General features: G+C 51.3%; 1 protein-coding gene across 6 annotated transcripts in view; it reads right to left on the reverse strand.

Annotated features, from left to right (window-relative positions):
• Window positions 1-25,791, reverse strand: part of LOC119977288 (arfaptin-2-like) — a 126,386-nt gene that overhangs the window by 12,945 nt on the left and 87,650 nt on the right. For 4 of the 6 annotated variants that reach the window (XM_038818034.1, XM_038818036.1, XM_038818035.1 and 1 more), the window contains exons 3-4: window positions 9,991-10,099; window positions 7,164-7,271 (exon numbers count right to left, since the gene is read on the reverse strand). In XM_038818034.1, the coding sequence (XP_038673962.1) occupies window positions 7,164-7,271; window positions 9,991-10,099 (217 nt within the window). The remainder of the gene's footprint in view (window positions 1-7,163; window positions 7,272-9,990; window positions 10,100-25,791) is intronic. The other 2 variants (XM_038818039.1, XM_038818038.1) reach the window with 1 other exon arrangement.

Genomic DNA, 25,791 nt, shown 5'->3' on the forward strand with positions numbered 1-25,791 from the left:
GTACTGAGGGAGTGCTGCACTGTCAGAGGGTCAGTACTGAGGGAGTGCTGCACTGTCAGAGGGTCAGTACTGAGGGAGTGCTGCACTGTCAGAGGGTCAGTACTGAGGGAGTGCTGCACTGTCAGAGGGTCAGTACTGAAGGAGTGCTGCACTGTCAGAGGGTCAGTACTGAGGGAGTGCTGCACTGTCAGAGGTTCAGTACTGAGGGAGTGCTGCACTGTAAGAGTGTCAGTACTGAGGCAGTGCTGCACTGTCAGAGGGTCAGTACTGAGGGAGTGCCGCACTGTCAGAGGGTCAGTACTGAGGGAGTGCCGCACTGTCAGAGGATCAGTACTGAGGGAATGCTGCACTGTCAGAGGGTCAGTACTGAGGGAGTGCTGCACTGTCAGAGGGTCAGTACTGAGGGAGTGCTGCACTGTCAGAGGGTCTGTACTGAGGGAGTGCTGCACTGTCTGAGGGTCAGTACTGAGGGAGTGCTGCACTGTCAGAGGGTCAGTACTGAGGGAGTGCCGCACTGTCAGAGGGTCAGTACTGAGGGAGTGCCGCACTGTCAGAGGGTCAGTGCTGAGGGAGTGCTGCACTGTCTGAGGGTCAGTACTGAGGGAGTGCTGCACTGTCAGAGGGTCAGTACTGAGGGAGTGCTGCACTGTCAGAGGGTCAGTACTGAGGGAGTGCTGCACTGTCAGAGGGTCAGTACTGAGGGAGTGCCGCACTGTCAGAGGGCCAGTACTGAGGGAGTGCTGCACTGTCAGAGGGTCAGTACTGAGGGAGTGCCGCACTGTCAGAGGGTCAGTACAGAGGGAGTGCCGCACTGTCAGAGGGTCAGTACTGAGGGAGTGCTGCACTGTCTGAGGGTCAGTACTGAGGGAGTGCTGCACTGTCTGAGGGTCAGTACTGAGGGAGTGCTGCACTGTCAGAGGGTCAGTACTGAGGGAGTGCCGCACTGTCAGAGGGCCAGTACTGAGGGAGTGCTGCACTGTCAGAGGGTCAGTACTGAGGGAGTGCCGCACTGTCAGAGGGTCAGTACTGAGGGAGTGCCGCACTGTCAGAGGGTCAGTACTGAGGGAGTGCTGCACTGTCTGAGGGTCAGTACTGAGGGAGTGCCGCACTGTCAGAGGGTCAGTACTGAGGGAGTGCTGCACTGTCTGAGGGTCAGTACTGAGGGAGTGCTGCACTGTCAGAGGGTCAGTACTGAGGGAGCGCCGCACTGTCAGAGGGTCAGTACTGAGGGAGTGCTGCACTGTCTGAGGGTCAGTACTGAGGGAGTGCTGCACTGTCAGAGGGTCAGTACTGAGGGAGCGCCGCACTGTCAGAGGGTCAGTACTGAGGGAGTGCGGCACTGTCAGAGGGTCAGTACTGAGGGAGCGCCGCACTGTCAGAGGATCAGTACTGAGGGTGTGCCGCACTGTCAGAGGGTCAGTACTGAGGGAGCGCCGCACTGTCAGAGGGTCAGTACTGAGGGAGTGCTGCACTGTCAGAGGGTCAGTACTGAGGGAGTGCCGCACTGTCAGAGGGTCAGTACTGAGGGAGTGCTGCACTGTCAGAGGGTCAGTACTGAGGGAGTGCCGCACTGTCTGAGGGTCAGTACTGAGGGAGTGCCGCACTGTCAGAGGGTCAGTACTGAGGGAGTGCCGCACTGTCAGAGGGTCAGTACTGAGGGAGTGCCGCACTGTCAGAGGGTCAGTACTGAGGGAGTGCCGCACTGTCAGAGGGTCAGTACTGAGGGAGTGCTGCACTGTCAGAGGTGCCATTTTTCAAGTGAGATATTAAATTGATGCCTTTGTGTAATTACTGGTGAGTTAGCCCTTTTACGGCACTGAAGGAGGCAGGTTTGACCCATCAAGTCCAAGCTAGAGCATGTAGAGCAATACAGGCAGTCCTATTGTCTCTGCTCCCTCCCTGCAGCCAATTCATTTCCCTCAAGTCAAATTCTATTTCATTTTGAAGTCAAAACGTTTTTCTGCTTCCACCAGCCTCACAGGCAGAGAATTGATCATTAACATCTGCTATGTAAAACTGTCTGTTTCGCCTCCTCACTCAATATCTTTACCAAAACCTTCAATCTGTCCCCCTTCCCAAAGGTGTGGAAGATTCCGTGGCAATGAGTGACAAGGGTGTTCATCCGTCTCCTGATCTTCTGGTCAATATTCTTCCCTTAACATAATAATTAGAGTAAGAAGTCTTACAACACCAGGTTAAAGTCCAACAGGTTTGATTCAAACACAAGCTTTCGGAGCGCAGCTCCTTCCTCAGGTGAATGGCGAGGACCTGGTGTTGTAAGATTTCTTACTGTGCTCACCCCAGTCCAACGCCAGCATCTCCACATCATAATAATTAGATATAGTGGATCTGGACTTCCGGAAGGCGTTTGATAAGATGACGCACAGTAGGTTAATTCACATGGTAAGATCACATGGGATTAGGGGTGATTTATTAGCTTGGATAGAAGACTGGCTGACGGACAGGAGTCAGAGACTCGGGATAAATGGGTCTATTTCTGGATGGCAGGATGTAACGAGTGGGGTGCCACAGGGTTCGGTCCTTGGGTCCCAGCTATTTACAATCTATATAAACAGCTTGGATACAGGGATAGACGGTTCTATAGCCAAATTTGCAGACGACACAAAAACAGGTGGGTTCAGTAAGTTGCAATGAGAAATTAAGAACCTTACAAATGGATATAGATAGGTTAGGAGAGTGGGCCAAAATGTGGCAGATAATGGGCAGCAGGGTAGCATGGTGGTTAGCATAAATGCTTCACAGCTCCAGGGTCCCAGGTTCGATTCCCGGCTGGGTCACTGTCTGTGTGGAATCTGCACGTCCTCCCCCTGTGTGTGTGGGTTTCCTCCGGGTGCTCCGGTTTCCTCCCACAGTCCAAAGATGTGCGGGTTAGGTGGTTTGGCCAGGCTAAATTGCCCGTAGTGTCCTAATAAAAGTAAGGTTAAGGGGGGGGGTTGTTGGGTTACGGGTATAGGGTGGATACGTGGGTTTGAGTAGGGTGATCATGGCTCGGCACAACATTGAGGGCCGAAGGGCCTGTTCTGTGCTGTACTGTTCTATGTTCTATGTTCTATAAGTTTAATATGTATAAGTGCGAAGTCAAGTATTTTGGTCGGTAAAATGAAAAGACAACTTATTATCTAAATGGGGAGAGATTTTGGGGAGCTCCGATGCAGAGGGATCTGGGTGTCCTCGTGCATGAGTCACAGAAACTAGCATTCAGGTACAACAAATAACAAAGCAAATGGAATGATGGCATTTATAGCAAAAGGAATTAAATATAAAGGTAAGGAAGTGTTGCTGCAACTATACAAGGCATTGGTGAGACCGCACCTGGAGTATTGGGCACAGTTTGGGTCCCCTTATTTGAGGAAAGATGTTGTGGCATTTGAGGCAGTTCAGAGGAGGGTCACTAGATTGATTCCAGAGATGAGGGGCTTGTCGTATGAAGAGAGATTGAACAGTTTAGGCCGACACTCTTTAGAAGGATGCGAGGAGATCTCACTGAGGTGTACAAGATGATGAAAGGTATGGATCATAGATCATAGAATTTACAGTGCAGAAGGAGGCCATTCGGCCCATCAAGTCTGCACCGGCTCCTGGAAAGAGCACCCTACCCAAGGTTAACACCTCCACCCTATCCCCATAACCCAGTAACCCCACCCAACACTAAGGGTAATTTTGGACACTAAGGGCAATTTATCATGGCCAATCCACCTAACCTGCACATCTTTGGACTGTGGGAGGAAACCGGAGCACCCGGAGGAAACCCACGCACACACGGGGAGGATGTGCAGACTCCATTCTGGATAAAGTAGACGTGGAGCGGATGCTTCCTGTTGTGTGGCATTCTAAAACAAGAGGTCATAATCTTAGAATAAACGGCAGCAAATTTAAAACAGATTTGAGGAGAATCTACCTCTCCCAAAGGGTTGCGAATCAGTGGAATTTGCTACCCCAGAGTGCGGTGGATGCTGGGTCAGTGGGTAAATTTAAGGAGTTAGACAGGTTTTCAATTGGTAATGGGTTGAAGGGTTATGGAGATCAGGCAGGAAGGTGGATTTGAAGCCAGGTTGAGATCAGCCATGATCAAATGGCAAAGCAGACTGGATTAGCCAAATGGCCCAATTCTGCGCCTATATTTTATGAACTTATCATTGATATTTTTTGATTTTAAGTATTTTCCAAAAGGTTGAATTTAAAGGGGTAAGTTATGGAAGGAGAGCTCAAAGCCATGGCCTGCTCTCTCTGCTACGTGTGGGAAGATGGGAATATTTCCAGTGCCCAGGGGCAGCATGTGCGCAGGACGTGTTCCCAGTTACAACTCCTGGAAGCCTGAGTTTCGGAGCTGGAGCGGCGGCTGGGGACGCTGTGGAGCATCCATGAGGCAGAGAGTGCTGTGGATTACACAAGTAGAGAGATGATTAAATCCCAGGCTTACACTCCACAGGCAGGAAGGGAATGGGTGACCATCAGGGAGAGAATAAGGACTTGGCAGGCAGTGCAGGAATCTCCTGTGGCCATTCCCCTGCAAACAGATAGACCACTTTGGGTACTGTTGAGGGAAATGGTCTCTTCGGGGAAAGCAGCAGCAGCTAAATTCACTGCACCATGTTTGGTTCTGCTGCAGAGGGAAGGAGTAAAAAGTGTGAGACTGCAATAGTTACAGGGGATTCAACTGTGAGAAGAATGGATAGGTATTTCTGGGGCCGCAAACAAGACTCCAGGATGGTATGTTCCCTCCCTGCTGCTAGAGTCAAGGATGTCTCAGAGCAGTTACAGGACATTCTGGAGGGGGAGGGTGAACAGCCAGTGGTCGTGGTACATATTGGTACAAATGACACAGGACCCTTTTTTAACCTAAATGCAGAATATAGAGTTAGGAACAAAGTTGAAAAGTAGGAACTCAAAGGTAGTGATTTCATGATTATGACCAGTGCCACATGCTAGTCAGAGTAGAAATGACAGAATGTTACAGACTGTGGAACAGTTCCTGCAGATTGGAGGGTGGCTAATGTAACTCCGCTATTTAAAAAGGGAGGTCGAGAGGAAGCAGAGAATTCTAGACCAGTCAGCCTGATGTCAGTAGTGGGGAAAATTCTCGAATTCACTATCAAAGATTTTATAGCAGAGCTCTGAGAAAACAGTGGCAGGATCGGACAGAGTCGGCATGGATTGATGAAGGGGAAACCATGCTCAACAACGATACTGGAATTCTTCGAGGATGTAACTGGGAGAGTTGTTGAGGGGGAGCCAGTGGATGTGGTGTATTTGGACGTTCAGGAGGCTTTTGACAAAGTCCCGCACAAGAGATTAGTGTGTAAAATTAAAGCGGATGGGATTGGGGGTGGTGTATGGAGATGGATAGAAAACTGGTTGGCAGACAGGAAACAATGAGTTGGAATTAACGGGTCATTTTCAAATTGGCAGGCAGTGACTAGTGGGGTACCACAGGGATCAGGGCTGGGACCCCAGCTATTCACAATATATAGGAGTATTTAGATGATGGAACTTAATGTAATATCTCCAGATTTGCAGATGACACAAAGTTGGGTGGGAGGGTGAGCTGTGAGGAGGATGCAGAGATCCTTCAGTGTGATTTGGACAAGTGGAGTGAGTGGGTAAATTAATGGCAGATGCAGTAAAATTTTGATCAATGTGAGGTTTGGAAGCAAAAACAGAAAGGCAGATTATTATCAGAGTGATTATATATCGAGAGAGTGGAACGAGAAACAAGACCTGGGTGTCCTCGTACACTAGTCGCTGAAGGTAAGTATGCAGGTGTAGCAGGCGGTAAAGAAGATAAATGTTATGTTGGCCTTCACAGCAAGAGGATTAGAGTACAGGAGCAGGGATGTCTTGCTGCAATTCTACAGGGCCTTGGTGAGGCCACACCTGGAATATTGTGTGCAGTTTTGGTCTCCTTATCTGAGGAAGAATATTCTAGCTATAGAGGAAGTGCAAAGAAGGTTTACCAGACTGATTCCAGAGATGGCAGAGTTGGCTAGAATGATATTCACTGGAGTCCAGAACAATGGGGGGAATCTCATAGAAACCTGTAAATAGCAGGTTCGAAGGGCTGAATGGCCTCTTCTGCTCCTATTATCTGTGTTTCTATTGTATTTTGAACGCCTCTATTCTTTGAGCTTCACTGCTGTTAAGGAGAAGAATCCCATTCTCTCCAGATTAACTAAGGTCTGTTGGCCCTGCTCCCATGGTGCTAAATCCCCTCTGCACCCTCTCCAAGGACTGATGTGGAGATGCCGGCGTTGGACTGGGGTGAGCACAGTAAGAAGTCTTACAACACCAGATTAAAGTCCAACAGGTTTGTTTCAAACACTAGCTTTCCGAGCGCTGCTCCTTCCTCAGGTGAATTAGGGTTAGGGTCACCTGAGGAAGGAGTAGTGCTCCGAAAGCTAGTGTTTGAAACAAGCATGTTGGACCTTAACGTGGTGTTGGAAGACTTACTGTGCTCTCCAAGGACTCGACATACTTCCAAAATTGTGGGGCCACAACTGGGGCCTCATAGGTTTGATTTTTGTCCTCTCTAGGTCTTTGATCGTGAAGTCAAGGGTCACATTTCCCTTTTCAAACAACCTGTTCCACAACCCTTGTGTGCATGAATAAACTTTGTCCACACACCCATACAAATAGACACTCTCCCCAACACCTACTTTGAGAACTCCCCCACTGACTCAGAGTTATTTGTGTAAGGGAACCAGGGCAGTTTATTGTTCAACACAAGCTGTGGGTGAAGCAGTGTGTTGCATGCAGGAGAGGTCAGCAATGTCTAAGTACAGGAATGAGATGTGTGGGAACACAGGATAGTGACAACACGGAGCGTTAGTTGGAGGTGGAGATCTGTGAAAGCCACAGCTTCTCATTCCTCGGCATGGTTCTCCAGCCAGGAGTGACAGCACTCAGCACGAGTCACATTGCAAGCTCCAAGTCCAGCAGCAAACCCTACAGTTCCTCTGACGTTTCACTTATATCTTCTTCGTCCTGCAGCCCTCCGTCATGCCCTGTACCAGTGAAGTGGGATTCAACACTTGGCTCTCGGGATCTGTGTGTGGAGTTCTTTCAAACATGGAATCAAACGGAGCTTGGAAATATCACCACCAAAACTAACTTTGAACAATCTAGTTGAGTAAATAACTGCCTACTAGATTTATAAATCCTGACTTTCGGCACCAGATTGAATACAGATTTTCCTTCCTTACAGCTGCCTAGCGCCCTGTTCTTCCATGGGAGCTGCACTTCCTCTAGCTTGCCTGCAATTTAGAAAAAGAATAGAAATGAGGAACAATGACATGCTAATCTTTGGACATCATGATTGGCGAGGGTCTGCACTACATTGACAGTTACTGTGCCAGGGTACCCCATACCTTCACAAGCTGCCCCATGTGCTAACGGAGGAGACCTGGGCAGGGTACCCCATACCTTCACAAGCTGCCCCATGTGCTAACGGAGGAGCCCTGGGCATCGCCAGAGCTCAGTCCGTATTTAACATTTCATTTGCTTCCCCCAGCAGGAGTTCCGAAGCTCGGACCAGAAACTCTTCCCCACCGCACTCTGAACCTCTCTCTCTCCCAGCGCACTCTGAATCTCTCTCTCCCCCAGCGCACTCAGAATCTCTCTCCCCCAGCGCACTCTGAACCTCTCTCCCACCGCACTTTGAACCTCTCTCCCCTCCGCACTCTGAACCTCTCTCCCACCGCACTCTGAACCTCTCTCCCCTCCGCACTCTGAACCTCTCTCCCACCGCACTCTGAACCTCTCTCCCCTCCGCACTCTGAAACTCTCCCCCACCGCACTCTGAACCTCTCTCTCCCACCGCACTCTGAACCTCTCTCTCCCACCGCACTCTGAACCTCTCTCCCCTCCGCACTCTGAAACTCTCCCCCACCGCACTCTGAACCTCTCTCCCCAGCGCACTCTGAACCTCTCTCCCCCAGCGCACTCTGAACCTCTCTCCCCCAGCGCACTCTGAACCTCTCTCCCCCCTCCGCACTCTGAACCTCTCTCCCCCACCGCACTCTGAACCTCTCTCCCCACCGCACACTGAACCCCTCTCCCACCGCACACTGAACCTCTCTCCCCTCCGCACTCTGAAACTCTCCCCCACCGCACTCTGAACCTCTCTCCCCAGCGCACTCTGAACCTCTCTTCCCCCCTCCGCACTCTGAACCTCTCTCCCCCAGCGCACTCTGAACCTCTCCCTCCCAGCGCACTCTGAACCTCTCTCCCCCCAGCGCACTCTGAACCTCTCTCCCCAGCGCACTCTGAACCTCTCCCCCACCGCACTCTTAACCTCTCTCCCCCCAGCGCACTCTGAACCTCTCTCCCCCAGCGCACTCTGAACCTCTCTCTCTCATACCGCACTCTGAACCACTCTCCCACCGCACTCTGAACCTCTCTCTCCCAGCGCACTCTGAACCTCTCCCCCACCGCACTCTGAACCTCTCTCCCCCCAGCGCACTCTGAACCTCTCTCCCCCAGCGCACTCTGAACCTCTCTCTCTCATACCGCACTCTGAACCACTCTCCCACCGCACTCTGAACCTCTCTCTCCCAGCGCACTCTGAACCTCTCCCCCACCGCACTCTGAACCTCTCTCCCCCCAGCGCACTCTGAACCTCTCTCCCCCAGCGCACTCTGAACCTCTCTCTCTCATACCGCACTCTGAACCACTCTCCCACCGCACTCTGAACCTCTCTCTCCCAGCGCACTCTGAACCTCTCCCCCACCGCACTCTGAACCTCTCCCCCACCGCACTCTGAACCTCTCACTCCCCCAGCGCACTCTGAACCTCTCTCTCCCCCAGCGCACTCTGAACCTCTCTCCCCCAGCGCACTCTGAACCTCTCTCCCCCAGCGCACTCTGAACCTCTCTCCCCCCTCCGCACTCTGAACCTCTCTCCCCCACCGCACTCTGAACCTCTCTCCCCACCGCACACTGAACCCCTCTCCCACCGCACACTGAACCTCTCTCCCCTCCGCACTCTGAAACTCTCCCCCACCGCACTCTGAACCTCTCTCCCCAGCGCACTCTGAACCTCTCTTCCCCCCTCCGCACTCTGAACCTCTCTCCCCCAGCGCACTCTGAACCTCTCCCTCCCAGCGCACTCTGAACCTCTCTCCCCCCCGCGCACTCTGAACCTCTCTCCCCAGCGCACTCTGAACCTCTCCCCCACCGCACTCTGAACCTCTCTCCCCCCAGCGCACTCTGAACCTCTCTCCCCCAGCGCACTCTGAACCTCTCTCCCTCATACCGCACTCTGAACCACTCTCCCACCGCACTCTGAACCTCTCTCTCCCAGCGCACTCTGAACCTCTCCCCCACCGCACTCTGAACCTCTCTCCCCCCAGCGCACTCTGAACCTCTCTCCCCCAGCGCACTCTGAACCTCTCTCTCTCATACCGCACTCTGAACCACTCTCCCACCGCACTCTGAACCTCTCTCTCCCAGCGCACTCTGAACCTCTCCCCCACCGCACTCTGAACCTCTCCCCCACCGCACTCTGAACCTCTCACTCCCCCAGCGCACTCTGAACCTCTCTCTCCCCCAGCGCACTCTGAATTTCTCACCCCCATCTTCCTGGGAAAACCCACTCCTCAAATTAATCGTATGATAATAATAATCTCTATTATTGTCGCAAGTAGGCTTACATTAACACTGCAATTAAGTTACTGTGAAAAGCCCTAGTCGACACACTCCAGCGCCTGTTCGGGTACACAGAGGGAGAATTCAGAATGTCCAAATTACCTAACAGCACGACTCGTGGTAGGGAACCAGAGGAAACCTGTGCAGAGTCCGCACAGACAATGACCCAAGGTGGGAATCGAACCTGGGACCCTGGCGCTGTGAAGCAACAGTGCTAACCACTGTGCTACTGAGCCACCACTGCAATACACCCCTCAGTCCTCCCTTCCGCCACCCTTTCCCCAAGTTAACCTCATTGACCGTGCCACACCCAGCATCATTCACCTACCTTTGATTGTACCCGTGGCGATTATCGCTTCTGCTGTTCCTCCATAACCACCGGAGACAATACTGGTCTCATTCAGATTCGGGCCTGAAACCATCACTTGCTGAAGGTCCTATTTGCAGAGAAGGAAATAGATCACAAAGCTGCACACGACACAGCAGCAAACAAACAGAAGCAATTGGCCATGTATTTACCGTTCTGAATCCGAGCTGGCCCTCAGAGTACACTCACTCTCCAGTCCTCCCACCTCAACCAATGCCATCACCCCATTCAGGATGTCTTCTCAGATAACAGAAGAAGCCCGCAAGAAAGTGTGTGAATGTGGGCAAGAGAGTGAGATTGTGCACGTCGGTTGTGAATGACGCTATTGTGCAATCAGTATAGTTGTGCTGGCATCTCTCATTTATGGACAAGGCTGACATTCAGCTTGAGTGAAGTTCAGACACCGTCCAACATAAACCCTGAGCCTCACCGTACCCTGAGCCTCACTGTACCCTGAGCCTCACCGTACCCGGAGCCTCACTGTACCCTGAGCCTCACTGTACCCTGAGCCTCACCGTACCCGGAGCCTCACCGTACCCTGAGCCTCACTGTACCCGGAGCCTCACCGTACCCTGAGCCTCACCGTACCCTGAGCCTCACCGTACCCTGAGCCTCACCGTACCCGGAGCCTCACCGTACCCTGAGCCTCAACGTACCGAGCCTCACCGTACCCGGAGCCTCACCGTACCCTGAGCCTCACCGTACCGAGCCTCACCGTACCCTGAGCCTCACCGTACCCGGAGCCTCACTGTACCCTGAGCCTCACCATAAACCCTGAGCCTCACCGTACCCGGAGCCTCACTGTACCCTGAGCCTCACTGTACCCGGAGCCTCACTGTACCCGGAGCCTCACTGTACCCGGAGCCTCACTGTACCCGGAGCCTCACCGTACCCGGAGCCTCACTGTACCCTGAGCCTCACTGTACCCTGAGCCTCACCGTACCCTGAGCCTCACCGTACCCTGAGCCTCACTGTACCCGGAGCCTCACCGTACCCGGAGCCTCACTGTACCCGGAGCCTCACCGTACCCGGAGCCTCACCGTACCCTCAGCCTCACTGTACCCGGAGCCTCACCATAAACCCTGAGCCTCACCGTACCCTGAGCCTCACTGTACCCTGAGCCTCACTGTACCCTGAGCCTCACCGTACCGAGCCTCACCGTACCCGGAGCCTCACCGTACCCTGAGCCTCACCGTACCGAGCCTCACCGTACCCTGAGCCTCACCGTACCCGGAGCCTCACTATCCAGCATAAACCCTGAGCCTCACCGTACCCGGAGCCTCACCGTACCCGGAGCCTCACTGTACCCTGAGCCTCACCGTACCCTGAGCCTCACCGTACCCGGAGCCTCACTGTACCCTGAGCCTCACCGTACCCTGAGCCTCACTGTACCCTGAGCCTCACTGTACCCTGAGCCTCACCGTACCCTGAGCCTCACCGTACCCTGAGCCTCACCGTACCCGGAGCCTCACCGTACCCGGAGCCTCACCGTACCCTGAGCCTCACTGTACCCTGAGCCTCACTGTACCCTGAGCCTCACTGTACCCGGAGCCTCACCGTACCCGGAGCCTCACTGTACCCGGAGCCTCACTGTACCCGGAGCCTCACTGTACCCGGAGCCTCACCGTACCCGGAGCCTCACTGTACCCGGAGCCTCACTGTACCCGGAGCCTCACCGTACCCGGAGCCTCACCGTACCCTGAGCCTCACTGTACCCTGAGCCTCACTGTACCCTGAGCCTCACCGTACCCTGAGCCTCACCGTACCCGGAGCCTCACCGTACCCGGAGCCTCACCGTACCCGGAGCCTCACCGTACCCGGAGCCTCACCGTACCCTGAGCCTCACTGTACCCTGAGCCTCACTGTACCCGGAGCCTCACCGTACCCTGAGCCTCACCGTACCCGGAGCCTCACTGTACCCGGAGCCTCACCGTACCCAGAGCCTCACCGTACCCTGAGCCTCACCGTACCCTGAGCCTCACCGTACCCGGAGCCTCACTGTACCCTGAGCCTCACTGTACCCAGAGCCTCACCGTACCCTGAGCCTCACTGTACCCTGAGCCTCACCGTACCCTGAGCCTCACTATCCAGCATAAACCCTGAGCCTCACCGTACCCGGAGCCTCACTGTACCCAGAGCCTCACCGTACCGAGCCTCACCGTACCCTGAGCCTCACCATCCAGTATAAACCCTGAGCCTCACCGTACCCTGAGCCTCACCGTACCCTGAGCCTCACCGTACCCTGAGCCTCACCGTACCCGGAGCCTCACCGTACCCTGAGCCTCACTGTACCCTGAGCCTCACCGTACCCTGAGCCTCACTGTACCCGGAGCCTCACCGTACCCTGAGCCTCACTGTACCCTGAGCCTCACCGTACCCTGAGCCTCACCGTACCCGGAGCCTCACTGTACCCTGAGCCTCACCGTACCCTGAGCCTCACCGTACCCTGAGCCTCACCGTACCCGGAGCCTCACCGTACCCTGAGCCTCACCGTACCCGGAGCCTCACTGTACCCTGAGCCTCACTGTACCCTGAGCCTCACCGTACCCTGAGCCTCACCGTACCCTGAGCCTCACCGTACCCGGAGCCTCACTGTACCCTGAGCCTCACCGTACCCGGAGCCTCACTGTACCCTGAGCCTCACCGTACCCTGAGCCTCACCGTACCCTGAGCCTCACCGTACCCTGAGCCTCCCTGTACCCGGAGCCTCACTGTACCCGGAGCCTCACCGTACCCTGAGCCTCACTGTACCCTGAGCCTCACCGTACCCTGAGCCTCCCTGTACCCGGAGCCTCACTGTACCCTGAGCCTCCCTGTACCCTGAGCCTCACCGTACCCGGAGCCTCACTGTACCCTGAGCCTCACCGTACAGCATAAACCCTGAGCCTCACTGTACCCTGAGCCTCAATCATTTAAAGGCCGTCCAACCATCAGGTAGATGTGAGACATTGTCAGACATTTCAGAAACACATACGAAGCAGGAGGAGGCCATTCGGCCCTTCGAGCCTGCTCCGCCATTCAATATGATCATGGCTGATCCTCTATCTCAACACCATCATCCCGCTCTCTCCGCATACCTCTTGATGCTGTTTAGAGTCTAGAAATCTATTTCCTTCTTAAATATATTCAGTAATTTGGCCTCCACAGCCTCTGTGGTCAAGAATTCCACAGGTTCAGCACCCTCTCAGTGAAGAAATCTCTCATCTCAGTCCTAAATGACGTACCCCACACTCGGAGACTGACCCATTGTTCCAGACCCCCTCACCCCCCAGAAAGTGAAACAAGGTCCAGTCTGTCCAGTCCTGCCAGAGCTTGATACATTTCAACGAGATCCCCTGTCAGTTTTCTGAATTACAGAGAATACAGACCCAGTAAGGACCCAATTAGCAGCAGGGTAGCATGGTGGTTAGCATAAATGCTTCACAGCTCCAGGGTCCCAGGTTCGATTCCCGGCTGGGTCACTGTCTGTGCGGAGTCTGCACGTCCTCCCCATGTGTGCGTGGGTTTCCTCCGGGTGCTCCGGTTTCCTCCCACAGTCCAAAGATGTGCGGGTTAGGTGGATTAGCCATGCTAAATTGCCCGCAGTGTCCTAATAAAAGTAAGGTTAAGGGGGGGGGGGGTTGTTGGGTTACGGGTATAGGGTGGATACGTGGGTTTGAGTAGGGTGATCATGGCTCGGCACAACATTGAGGGCCGAAGGGCCTGTTCTGTGCTGTACTGTTCTATGTTCTATGTTCTATAATCTCTCCACAATCCTGCTATCCCATGATTCAGGCTGGTGAGCCGTCGCTGCACTCCCTCCATGGAAACTATATCCTTTCTTCAGTAAGGAGACCAGAACTGCATACAATACCCCAGCTGTGGTCTCACCAAGGCCCTGTACAGCTGCAGTAAGACACCCTTACTTCTGTACTTATTCCTCTGGCAATGAAGGCTAATGTACTATTTGCCTTCCTAAATGCTTGCTGTACCTGTGATTGCTTTCAGTGACTGGACATGAAGCCGAACTCGCTGGAGTAAACGGGGACACTAGGTATATTGGGATACATAATGGTAAAATTAAAAAGTGAGGACACATGATTAACTGAGGCGGTTCAGCCATGCCAGGCTGTGATGCAGCCAGCTGGATGTGGAAAGGATATTTCCTCTTGCAGCAGAGTGCAGAAATAAAGGACAGTACTTCTTCAAAATATACTTTTGAGTGTTTTTCCATTTTTACAAATAACGCAATCAATCCTCACCTGGCACAGTCCAGCATAGATGCTTCTCCATTCAAGAGTACAGAAAAAAACAAGAACACCACCATACTTCATTCAGTTTAATCATTAAACTCAGTACAAAGAAAAACAACAAGCGGATAAGCTAGAGGGTGGGGGAGAAGAGGTTAACTCCATGAAAACATGGTACACCCTTCCTGTGTAGTGAGTTGAGGGCGGTGCTACATAACTTATGGAAAATGTTGGAGGAGCAAGTCAGACATTAGGGAACCTATAGATTTGAAGGAGAGTCCTATATTTTCCAGAATGCATCCGATTTAAAACAGAGGATGCAAGTTCAGAACTCCATTGGGATATTTTCCATGATAATTTAATGCCAATTCTGAGTTGAAGGAGATTTAACGTTAATGCAGGAGCAAAGGGTGTTCTTCCGCCCCACAAATGTTAGCCTATTTTACAGCCTTTTTTCATTAGAGTCAATGATGCTCCGATTTGGAAGACCCCCAGAATTAGGAACAAAGGATCAAATTCTAAGGCCATACTGAATATCCTCTCAACCTTTTAAGTATACCAGACCAGTGGGATTTTATTTTGACACAGGACCACACAGTGTATGTAGTCTCCCTCGATCACCATGCATTGGTGGCACAGTCAGGATATAAAAGGGTCAAACCTGTGTCGTAAGCTCGCCGTGATGTACAGACTAATGTTTTGAACTGAGCCCCTTTGTTCCATTACAGACCAAGAATGCATTTTCCCATATATTACCCCAGGTCTCCCCCTCAATACTCACTGCAAAGTATTTTTCCCAAGACCGCAGTACTTCTAACGCACTCACTCAGGATCTCGAACATAAAGTGCCATAAAACGTGCTGATTAATTGCTTAGGTTCCGTCGATATGAGAATTTTCTCTCACTGGGAGACGGAAGTGCCAAGATGCATTGTTCTCTTATTCAGGACAAAGTCTCTCGGTTGCAGATATTTGAAAAAGGAGTATCTTGGGATATCAAATTGTTGGCATAGCTGCTCAAAAGGTGACAGGGAAGCATCACTAAACATGTTATCCAGCCTACAAATACCTCAATCCCTCCAGCTATTGAATGATGATCAATAAAACCTGGTGGGAAATCCGGGTTACCCTGAATGGGAGAGAGGACAGAAATTAATTCTGATCTCACTCCCATCTGGCAGACCAGCCTCCAGGCTCTTCTTTTTGTTCCATTTGGCAGCACGGTAGCACAAGTGGATAGCACTGTGGCTTCACAGCGCCAGGGTCCCAGGTTCGATTCCCGGCTGGGTCACTGTCTGTGCGGAGTCTGCACGTCCTCCCCGTGTGTGCGTGGGTTTCCTCCGAGTGCTCCGGTTTCCTCCCACAGTCCATAGATGTGCAGGTTAGGTGGATTGGCCATGCTAAATTGCCCTTAGTGTCCAAAAAAAGTTAGGAGGGGTTATTGGGTTACAGGGATAGGTTGGAAGTGAGAGCTTAAGTGGGTTGGTGCAGAATTGATGGGCCAAATGGCCTCCTTCTGCACTGTATGTTCTATGTCTATGTAATATAAATAAACTGAGCTTCCAATTGATTTCCAATTAGGATCCTATCACAATACCCAATTAAGTAAACCCTGAAGGGAACCGCCTAAATGGGGGGGGGGGGGGGGGGGGGAGGGAGGATCTCCTTCTAAGCTTTCCCAATGGCAGAGCCTCAGACTTTGTCAATTTTATAACCCGAGACAAGGCTGAATCTATCCACCAGGTCAATATTAGTGAACAAAGAACAAAGAAAATTACAGCAAAGGAACAGGCCCTTCGGCCCTCCCAGCCGGCGCAGATCCAGATCCTTTATCTAAACCTGTTGCCTATTTTCCAAGGTCTACTTCTCTCTGTTCCCCGCCCGTTCATATATCTGTCTAGATGCATCTTAAATGATGCTATCGTGCCCCCCTCTACCACCTCCGCTGGCAAAGCGTTCCAGGCACCCACCACCCTCTGCGTAAAAAACTTCCCACCCACATCTCCCTTAAACTTTTCCCCTCACACCTTGAAATCGTGACCCCTTGTAACTGACACCACCAATCTTGGAAAAAGCTTGTTGCTATCCACCCTGTCCATACCTCTCATAATTTTGTAGACCTCAATCAGGTCCCCCCTCAACCTCCGTCTTTCCAACGAAAACAATCCGAATCTACTCAACCTTTCTTCATAGCTAGCACCCTCCATACCAGGCAACATCCTGGTGAGCCTCCTCTGTACCCTCTCCAAAGCATCCACATCCTTCTGGTAATGTGGCGACCAGAACTGCACGCAGTATTCCAAATGTGGCCTAACCAAAGTCCTATACAACTGTAACATGACCTGTCGACTCTTGTACTCGATACCCCGTCCAATGAAGGCAAGCATGCTGTATGCCTTCTTGACCACTCTATCAACCTGCGTTGCCACCTTCAGGGTACAATGGACCTGAACTCCCAAATCTCTCTGTACATCAATTTTCCCCAGGACCCTTCCATTGACCATATAGTCCGCTCTTGAATTAGATCTTTCAAAATGCATCACTTCGCATTTACCTGGATTGAACTCCATCTGCCATTTCTCTGCCCAACTCTCCAATCTATCTATATTTTGCTGTATTCTCTGACAGTCCTCCTCACTATGTGCAACTCCACCAATCTTAGTATCATCTGCAAACTTGCTAATCAGACCACCCATACCTTCCTCCAGATCATTTATGTATATCACAAACAACAGTGGTCTGAGCACGGATCCCTGTGGAACACCACTAGTCACCTTTCTCCATTTTGAGACACTCCCTTCCACCACTACTCTGTCTCCTGTTGCCCAGCCAGTTGTTTATCCATCTAGCTAGTACACCCTGAACCCCATACAACGTCACTTTTTCCATCAACCTGCCATGGGAAACTTTATCAAATGCCTTACTGAAGTCCATGTATTTGACATCTACAGCCCTTCCCTCATCAATTAACTTTGTCACTTCCTCAAAGAATTCTATTAGGTTTGTAAGACATGACCTTCCCTGCACAAAACGCCGCTGCCTATCACTGATAAGTCTATTTTCTTCCAAATGTGAATAGATCCTATCCCTCAGTATCTTCTCCAACAGTTTGCCTACCACTGACGTCAAGCTCACAGGTCTATAATTCCCTGGATTATCCCTGCTACCCTTCTTAAATAAAGGGACAACATTAGCAATTCTCCAGTCCTCCGGGACCTCACCAGTGCTCAAGGATGCTGCAAAGATATCTGTTAAGGCCCCAGCTGTTTCGTCCCTCGCTTCCCTCAGTAACCTGGGATAGATCCCATCCGGACCTGGGGACTTGTCCACCTTAATGTCTTTTAGAATATCCAAAACCTCCCCCTTCCTTATGCCGACTTGACCTAGAGTATTTAAAAATCCATCCCCAGCCTCAACATCCATCTTGTCCCTCTCTTTGGTGAATACCGATGCAAAGTACTCATTAAGAATCTCACCCATTTCCTCTGACTCCACGCATAAATTCCCTCTTTTGTCTTTGAGTGGGCCAATCCTTTCTCTAGTTACCCTCTTGCTCCTTACATACGAATAAAAGGCTTTGGGATTTTCCTTAACCCTGTTAGCCAAAGATATTTCATGACCCCTTTTAGCCCTCTTTATTGTGCGTTTGAGATTTGTCCTACTTTCCCGATATTCCTCCAAAGCTTCATCAGTTTTGAGTTGCCTCGATCTTATGTATGCTTCCTTTTTCATCTTAGCTAGTCTCACAATTCCACCCGTCATCCATGGTTCCCTAATCTTGCCATTTCTATCCCTCATTTTCATAGGAACATGTCTGTCCTGCACTCTAATCAACCTTTCCTTAAACGACTCCTACATTTCAAATGTGGATTTACCCTTAAACAGCTGCTCCCAATCCACATTCCCTAGCTCCTGCCGAATTTTATTATACTTGGCCTTTCCCCAATTTAGTACTCTTCCTTTAGGACCACTCTCGTCTTTGTCCATGAGTATTCTAAAACTTACGGAATTGTGATCACTATTCCCAAAGTAAGCACCGACTGAAACTTAGATACAAACAGCAACACGTCACCTGCGTATCGCGTAATCTTCTTTTCCTTCCCTTCATTGTGTAGCCCATGAACTGAGGGACCCTGTCTAACTGCCTCTGCTGGGGGTTCAATCACTATTGCAAACAATAACTGGGATAAGTTATGACAGGCACCCCTGTCTAGTTCCTCTCTGCACACTAAAATTATGAGACTTATAACCACCATCATTTTCATTTCATTTCAGTAAGAACTGCTGCCAATGGGCTTTTATAAAGCACCTTTATCCCCTGAACAAACTCCCCTCCCAAACGATTGGGTGGGGAGCAGAAAAGGAAGTGAATCTTTATCCTTCGGATGCAGTGTCCCCTACACATCCAAATATCTCCCCTCGTCGCAAGCTGATGCTGGAGCCCTTGCCTGTTGGGTGGTGGGAGGGGTCGCAAGCTGATGCTGGAGCCCTTGCCTGTTGGGTGGTGGGAGGGGAGGGGTAGCAAGCTGATGCTGGAGCCCTTGCCTGTTGGGTGGTGGGAGGGGAGGGGGTCGCAAGCTGATGCTGGAGCCCTTGCCTGTTGGGTGGTGGGAGGGGAGGGGTCGCAAGCTGATGCTGGAGCCCTTGCCTGTTGGGTGGTGGGAGGGGAGGGGTAGCAAGCTGATGCTGGAGCCCTTGCCTGTTGGGTGGTGGGAGGGGAGGGGTCGCAAGCTGATGCTGGAGCCCTTGCCTGTTGGGTGGTGGGAGGGGAGGGGTCGCAAGCTGATGCTGGAGCCCTTGCCTGTTGGGTGGTGGGAGGGGAGGGGTCGCAAGCTGATGCTGGAGCCCTTGCCTGTTGGGTGGTGGGAGGGGAGGGGTCGCAAGCTGATGCTGGAGCCCTTGCCTGTTGGGTGGTGGGAGGGGAGGGGTAGCAAGCTGATGCTGGAGCCCTTGCCTGTTGAGTGGTGGGAGGGGAGGGGTCGCAAGCTGATGCTGGAGCCCTTGCCTGTTGGGTGGTGGGAGGGGAGGGGTAGCAAGCTGATGCTGGAGCCCTTGCCTGTTGAGTGGTGGGAGGGGAGGGGTCGCAAGCTGATGCTGGAGCCCTTGCCTGTTGGGTGGTGGGAGGGGAGGGGTTGCAAGCTGATGCTGGAGCCCTTGCCTGTTGGGTGGTGGGAGGGGAGGGGTCGCAAGCTGATGCTGGAGCCCTTGCCTGTTGGGTGGTGGTGGTGTTGGTGGTGGAAGGCGGGGGGGGGGGGATTTCTGGTCACTGGGAGTAGGCCACAAGAAGGTAAAGATAACAGTTAAAGTCTCCAATTCTGAAGGAATTAGCAGGCACCAATTCTGCAAAGTCCATGAAGACTTTAGTCACAAAATCAGGGGAATAGTTTGGTGGAACATATACATTAATTATCGAGACAGGTTCCCCATATAAAAGTCCCTCGACAATCACGTACCACCTCGCTCATCCATCACACACTTCACCATTTTGAAAAGCACATTTCTATTGACTAATGCTGCGACACCCTAATTATGGTTGAGAACAAGGCAAAAAACACCCGCCCCACCCAGTCTTTCTTCAACGTTAAGTGCTCCTTGTCATCTAAATGGGTTTCTTGCAACAAAGCTATGTCAGCTTTCTCTTTAAGGAAAAGTAGGATCCTTTTTGACTTACCGTAATTTCCGGACTATAAAGCGCACCTGACTATAAGCCGCACCCACTGATTTTGACATTTTTTTTTATTTTGAACATAAATAAGCCGCACACGTATATAAGCCGCAGGTGCTTACCGGTACATTGAAACAAATGAGCTTTACACAGGCTTTAACGAAATACGGCTTGTAACAAAAATAAAAAATTAGCGGTAAAGAATAGCCTACCAAGAAAGTCATTGGTCACTGTGGAGCGAAATCAATCCGATTAAGCTCTTAAGATTAACATAGAATCATCAGTTTGAAACATTAAAAATAAATAAATCATGTGTAAAAAGAAGTATTTTATTACTGATCGTAATCAAGATATCACCAACCCAGGTGATCACAGTCACTATCCTCCTCTTGTGCACTGAAACCACTGAAGTCATCTCCTTCAGTGTCAGAGTTGAATAGCCTCAGAATTGCTTCATCCGATGTTGGATTGTTTTCATTGTCGCTCTCATCACTTTCATCCGGAGGCAAATTTCCCGCTGAGCTCATGCTGCCCTCTTCAACACGCAGCAATCCAGCTTTTCGAAACCCGTTGATGATAGTGGATTTTTTAACAATGCTCCACGCTGTCAGGACCCACTGGCAGACTTGACCATAAGTTGCTCTTCGCATGCGGCCCGTTTTAGTGAAGGATTTCTCCCCACTTGTCATCCAAGCCTCCCACTGAACACGAAGCGCCACCTTAAATGCACGATTTAAACTGATGTCGAGTGGCTGTAAATACTTTGTTGTGCCCCCAGGAATCACAGCTGGAATTGAGTTTGTCCTCTTGATGGCTTCTTTCACAGAATCTGTTATGTGGGCCCTCATGCTGTCCAAAACGAGCAATGCCTTGTTCCTGTGAAAGAATCCTCCCGGTCGCTTGCCGTAGCACTCCGTATGCCATTCATGCATTAGGCTTTCCGTCATCCATCCTTTCTTGTTGACTTTCACAACAATTCCTGTAGGGAATTTTTCTTTTGGTATCGTCGTGCGTTTAAAAATCACCATCGGTGGAAGCTTTTCTCCCGATGCCGTGCAACTCAGAACACAGGTGAAGTGCGTTTTTTCATGCCCAATTGTTTTCAGCATGACGGATGATTCACCTTTCCTGTTGACAGTCCGAGTGAGAGGCAGGTCAAATGTCAGAGGAACCTCATCCATATTTATGATATTGTGCGGGCCAATGGAATGCTCTGCTATCTTTGCATCAGTGAATTTGCGGAAGTTTGAAATTTTTTCCTCGTAGTCGGGAGGGAGCTGCTGACACAAACTCGTCCGTACCCTGATGGACAGGCCTTTACGTCTCATAAATCTGAGACACCACGATGGTCCACCTCTAAAATTCTCAAACTTCATTGCGGTGGCGATTGTTTTGGCTTTCAGTCGGATCTGTACAGTTGAAACACCTCGGCCATCTGCTCTCTGCATGTTGACCCAGTCTTCGAGCTCATTTTCTAGTTCGGGCCATCTGCTTTTCTTCCCTCTGAAAGCTTTAGTTGTCTTTTTGCACTGAGTCAATTCCTCACGCTGCTGTTTCCAACGTCTTATCATCGACTCATTAAGACCAAGCTCTAGTGCAGCAGCTCTATTTCCTTTCCCAACAGCCAGATCGATCGCCTTCAACTTGAAAGCTGCATCATATGCATTTCTCCGTGTCTTTGCCATGATGAGGGTGACAAAATGACTACCGTAATCAGAATGATGGGATGTTTGAGCGCGCTCGATTTAATCTAAACAGTAAACTAAAAAGTTACATTGTTTTACCTTGACCCGTTACGCAATTTCATTGGTTTAGTGAAAAGAAAGCGGGAAAAATCCATAAATAAGCCGCGTCGTTGTATAAGCCGCGAGGTTCGAAACGTGTGAAATAAGTCGCGGCTTATAGTCCGGAAACTACGGTAATAGGATGACTTAGTCCCCACACATTGAGGGGGGGGGGGGGGGGAATGTTCAAATTAGCTACCGTCATTGCTCAAGCAGCTAAAGGGAATATAGGATAAGATTTTTGCGCCCGCACCAAAACATATCTCCCCCCACTCCAATTAGAGCAGAGACCCCAGTGACAGATCATAACGTCTCTCTGATATGAGGACCTCTGCAGGAACCAGTTAATGATTCTTTAACCCTCAAAATAAAATAAATACAAAAACTTGGCAAAGTCATTAGTTCGAAGGGGGTGTTCCTCCCTTCAAAGGGAGGTGCGATATACCACAATAAGGAAGAGTACTGAATGTCCTTCCTGCATTCTAACCCCACCCATTAGGACTTAAACTATTCACCCACCTGGAAACAGGGGAGCTACACAGATTTATCACCATCAAGGCAAGGAGACCATTAACCATAGACCACCATCATAACTGTACAGATAAAAAGACAGATGGATATCTATCACACAACGATAGAGGAACAGGAAAGGCCCTTCAGAACAGGAAAGGCCCTTCAGCCCATCACGTCTGTGCCGGTTAAGATCAGCCACCTCACTATCAGGGGCTGGATTAGCTCACTGGGCTAAATCACTGGCTTTTAAAGCAGACCAAGGCAGGCCAGCAGCGTGGGTTCAATTCCCGTACCAGCCTCCCCAAACAGGTGCCGGAATGTGGCGACTAGGGGATTTTTACAGTAACTTAATTGAAGTCTACTCGTGACAATAAGCGATTTTCATTTTGATTTCATTTCATATTAGAATCCCATTTTTCAGCACTGGGCCCGTAGCCTTGTCTGCCCTGGGATCACAAGTGAACATCTAAATACTTCTTCAATGTTCTGAGGGTCTCTGCCTCCACCCCCCTTTCAGGCAGCGGGTTACAGACCCCCACCACCCCTCTGGGTAAAAAGGTTTTTCCTCCTGTCCCCTCCAAACCTCCTGCTCCTTACCGTAAATCTCTGCCTCCTGGTCATTGATCCCTGTCTACTCTATCTGTGCCCCTCATAATTTTAGCCATCTCAATCATGTCCCCCCTCAGTCTCCTCTGCTCAATCCCAGTCTATCCAATCTCTCTTCATAACTAACACTCTCCCGCCCAGGCAACATCCTGGTAAATCTGTGCGACACGCTTTCCAGCCCTGGTAACTATACCACCTACACATCACACCCCTTAGCCAGAAGGTGCATGCTGATGGTTTCCATTCAAAACAAATGGAAGTTCCTGATACTCTGAAGGATAAAACATTCATTGTTGTGCTCAATAACATGTTAATAAAGTGGGGCAGCCAGCTCGGAGGATTTAATAGAGAGCTTACCCTTCACTCGTTCTGGCACACCGATGACCTGGACGTTTTTACCCAGCCTCGGTTCTCCAGATCATCCAGTCTCCAGGAACTCTGACATACTACACAGCTGATTTTCTAAGGATTAGAAATGGGCCTCAACCGAGGAAGTTACATTTTTAACAGTAAGGATTTTCTCCTCCATTTCATCAAGCCCCTTACAAATATTCTGCAGTTCAACCTCATGAGCACTGATATTCTGCACTAATAATGAATGAAATGAAATGAAAATCGCTTATTGTCACAAGTAGGCTTCAAATGAGGTTACTGTGAAAAGCCCCTCAATAAGCAGAGCTTATCAAAAATACTTTAAAATTTGCAGTCGTCGGCTGTAATGCCTGAAGAGCGATGTGGATCGAGTGCCGGATCGAGAGCCGGATCGGGAGCCGGATCGAGAGCCGGATCGGGTGCTGGGTCGAGAGCCAGACCGGGTGCCGGATCGGGAGCCGGAGCGGGAGCCAGATCGAGAGCCGGATCGAGTGCCAGATAGAGGGCCGGATAGAGTGCCGGATCGAGAGCCGGATAGAGTGCCGGATCGAGAGCCAGATCAGGTGAGCCGGATCGAGAGCCGGATCGAGAGCCGGATCGAGTGCCAGATAGAGAGCCGGATCGAGTGCCAGATAGAGAGCCGGATCGAGAGCCAGATCGAGAGCCGGATCGAGTGCCAGATAGAGAGCCGGATCGAGAGCCAGATCAGGTGCCGGATCGAGAGCCAGATCAGGTGCCGGATCGGGTGCCAGATAGAAGGCCGGATCGAGTGCCGGATCGAGAGCCAGATCAGGTGCCGGATCGAGTGCCAGATAGAGAGCCGGATAGAGAGCCGGATAGAGAGCCGGATAGAGAGCCGGATCGAGAGCCGGATCGAGAGCCGGATCGAGAGCCGGATCGAGAGCCGGATAGAGAGCCGGATCGAGTGCCAGATAGAGAGCCGGATCGAGAGCCAGATCAGGTGCCAGATCGAGAGCCAGATAAAGAGCCAGATAGAGAGCCGGATCGAGTGCCAGATCGGGTGCCAGATAGAGAGCCGGATCGAGTGCCAGATCGGGTATGGATCGAGTGCCAGATAGAGAGCCGGATCGAGAGCCAGATAGAGAGCCAGATAGAGAGCCAGATAGAGAGCCGGATCGAGTGCCAGATAGAGTGCCAGATAGAGAGCCGGATCGAGAGCCAGATAGAGAGCCGGATCGAGAGCCGGATCGAGTGCCAGATCGAGAGCCAGATAAAGAGCCGGATCGTGAGCCGGATCGAGTGCCAGATAGAGAGCCGGATCGAGTGCCAGATCGGGTATGGATCGAGTGCCAGATAGAGAGCCGGATCGAGTGCCAGATAGAGAGCCGGATCGAAAGCCAGATCAGGTGCCAGATAGAGAGCCGGATCGAGTGCCAGATAGAGAGCCGGATCGAGTGCCAGATAGAGCGCCGGATCGAGTGCCAGATAGAGAGCCGGATCGCGTGCCAGATAGAGAGCCGGATCGAGTGCCAGATAGAGAGCCGGATCGAGTGCCAGATAGAGAGCCGGATCGAAAGCCAGATCAGGTGCCAGATAGAGAGCCGGATCGAGTGCCAGATAGAGAGCCGGATCGAGTGCCAGATAGAGAGCCGGATCGAGAGCCAGATCGAGAGCCGGATCGAGTGCCAGATAGAGAGCCGCATCGAGTGCCAGATAGAGAGCCGGATCGATTGCCAGATAGAGAGCCGGATCGAGTGCCAGATAGAGTGCCGGATAGAGTGCCGGATCGGGTGCCGGATCGGGTGCCGGATCGGGTGCCGGATCGAGTGCCGGATCGAGTGCCGGATCGAGGGCCAGATCGAGTGCCGGATCGAGGGCCAGATCGAGTGCCGGATCGAGGGCCAGATCGAGTGCCGGATCGAGGGCCAGATCGAGTGCCGGATCGAGTGCCAGATAGAGAGCCGGATTGAGTGCCGGATCAGCAGCCGGATCGAGTGCCGGATTGAACAAAGAAGAACAAAGAACAAAGAAAAATTACAGCACAGGAACAGGCCCTTCAGCCCTCCCAGCCTGCACCGATCCAGATCGTCCATCTAATACTGTTGCCCATTTTCTAAGGATCTGTATCCCTCTGCTCCCTGCCCATTCATGTATCTGTCTAGATACATCTTAAATGACGCTATCGTGCCTGTCTCTACCACCTCCGGCGGCAATGCGTTCCAGGCACCCACCACCCTCTGCGTAAAGCACTTTCCACGTATATCTCCTTGAAACTTTCCCCCTCTCACCTTGAACTCGTGACCCCTAGTAATTGAGTCCCCCACTCTGGGAAAAAGCTTCTTGCTATCCACCCTGTCTATACCTCTCATGATTTTGTATACCTCAATCAGGTCCCCTCTCAACCTCCATCTTTCTAATGAAAATAATCCTAATCTACTCAACCCCTCTTCATAACTAGCGCCCTCCATACCAGGCAACATCCTGGTGAACCTCCTCTGCACCCTATCCAAAGCATCCACATCCTTTTGGTAATGTGGCGACCAGAACTGTACGCAGTATTCCAAATGTGGCCTAACCAAAGTCCTATACAACTGTAACATGACCTGCCAACTCTTGTACTCAATACCCCTACC

This window comes from Scyliorhinus canicula, chromosome 14 (assembly GCF_902713615.1).
Source record: "Scyliorhinus canicula chromosome 14, sScyCan1.1, whole genome shotgun sequence".
Lineage (NCBI taxonomy): Eukaryota > Metazoa > Chordata > Chondrichthyes > Carcharhiniformes > Scyliorhinidae > Scyliorhinus > Scyliorhinus canicula.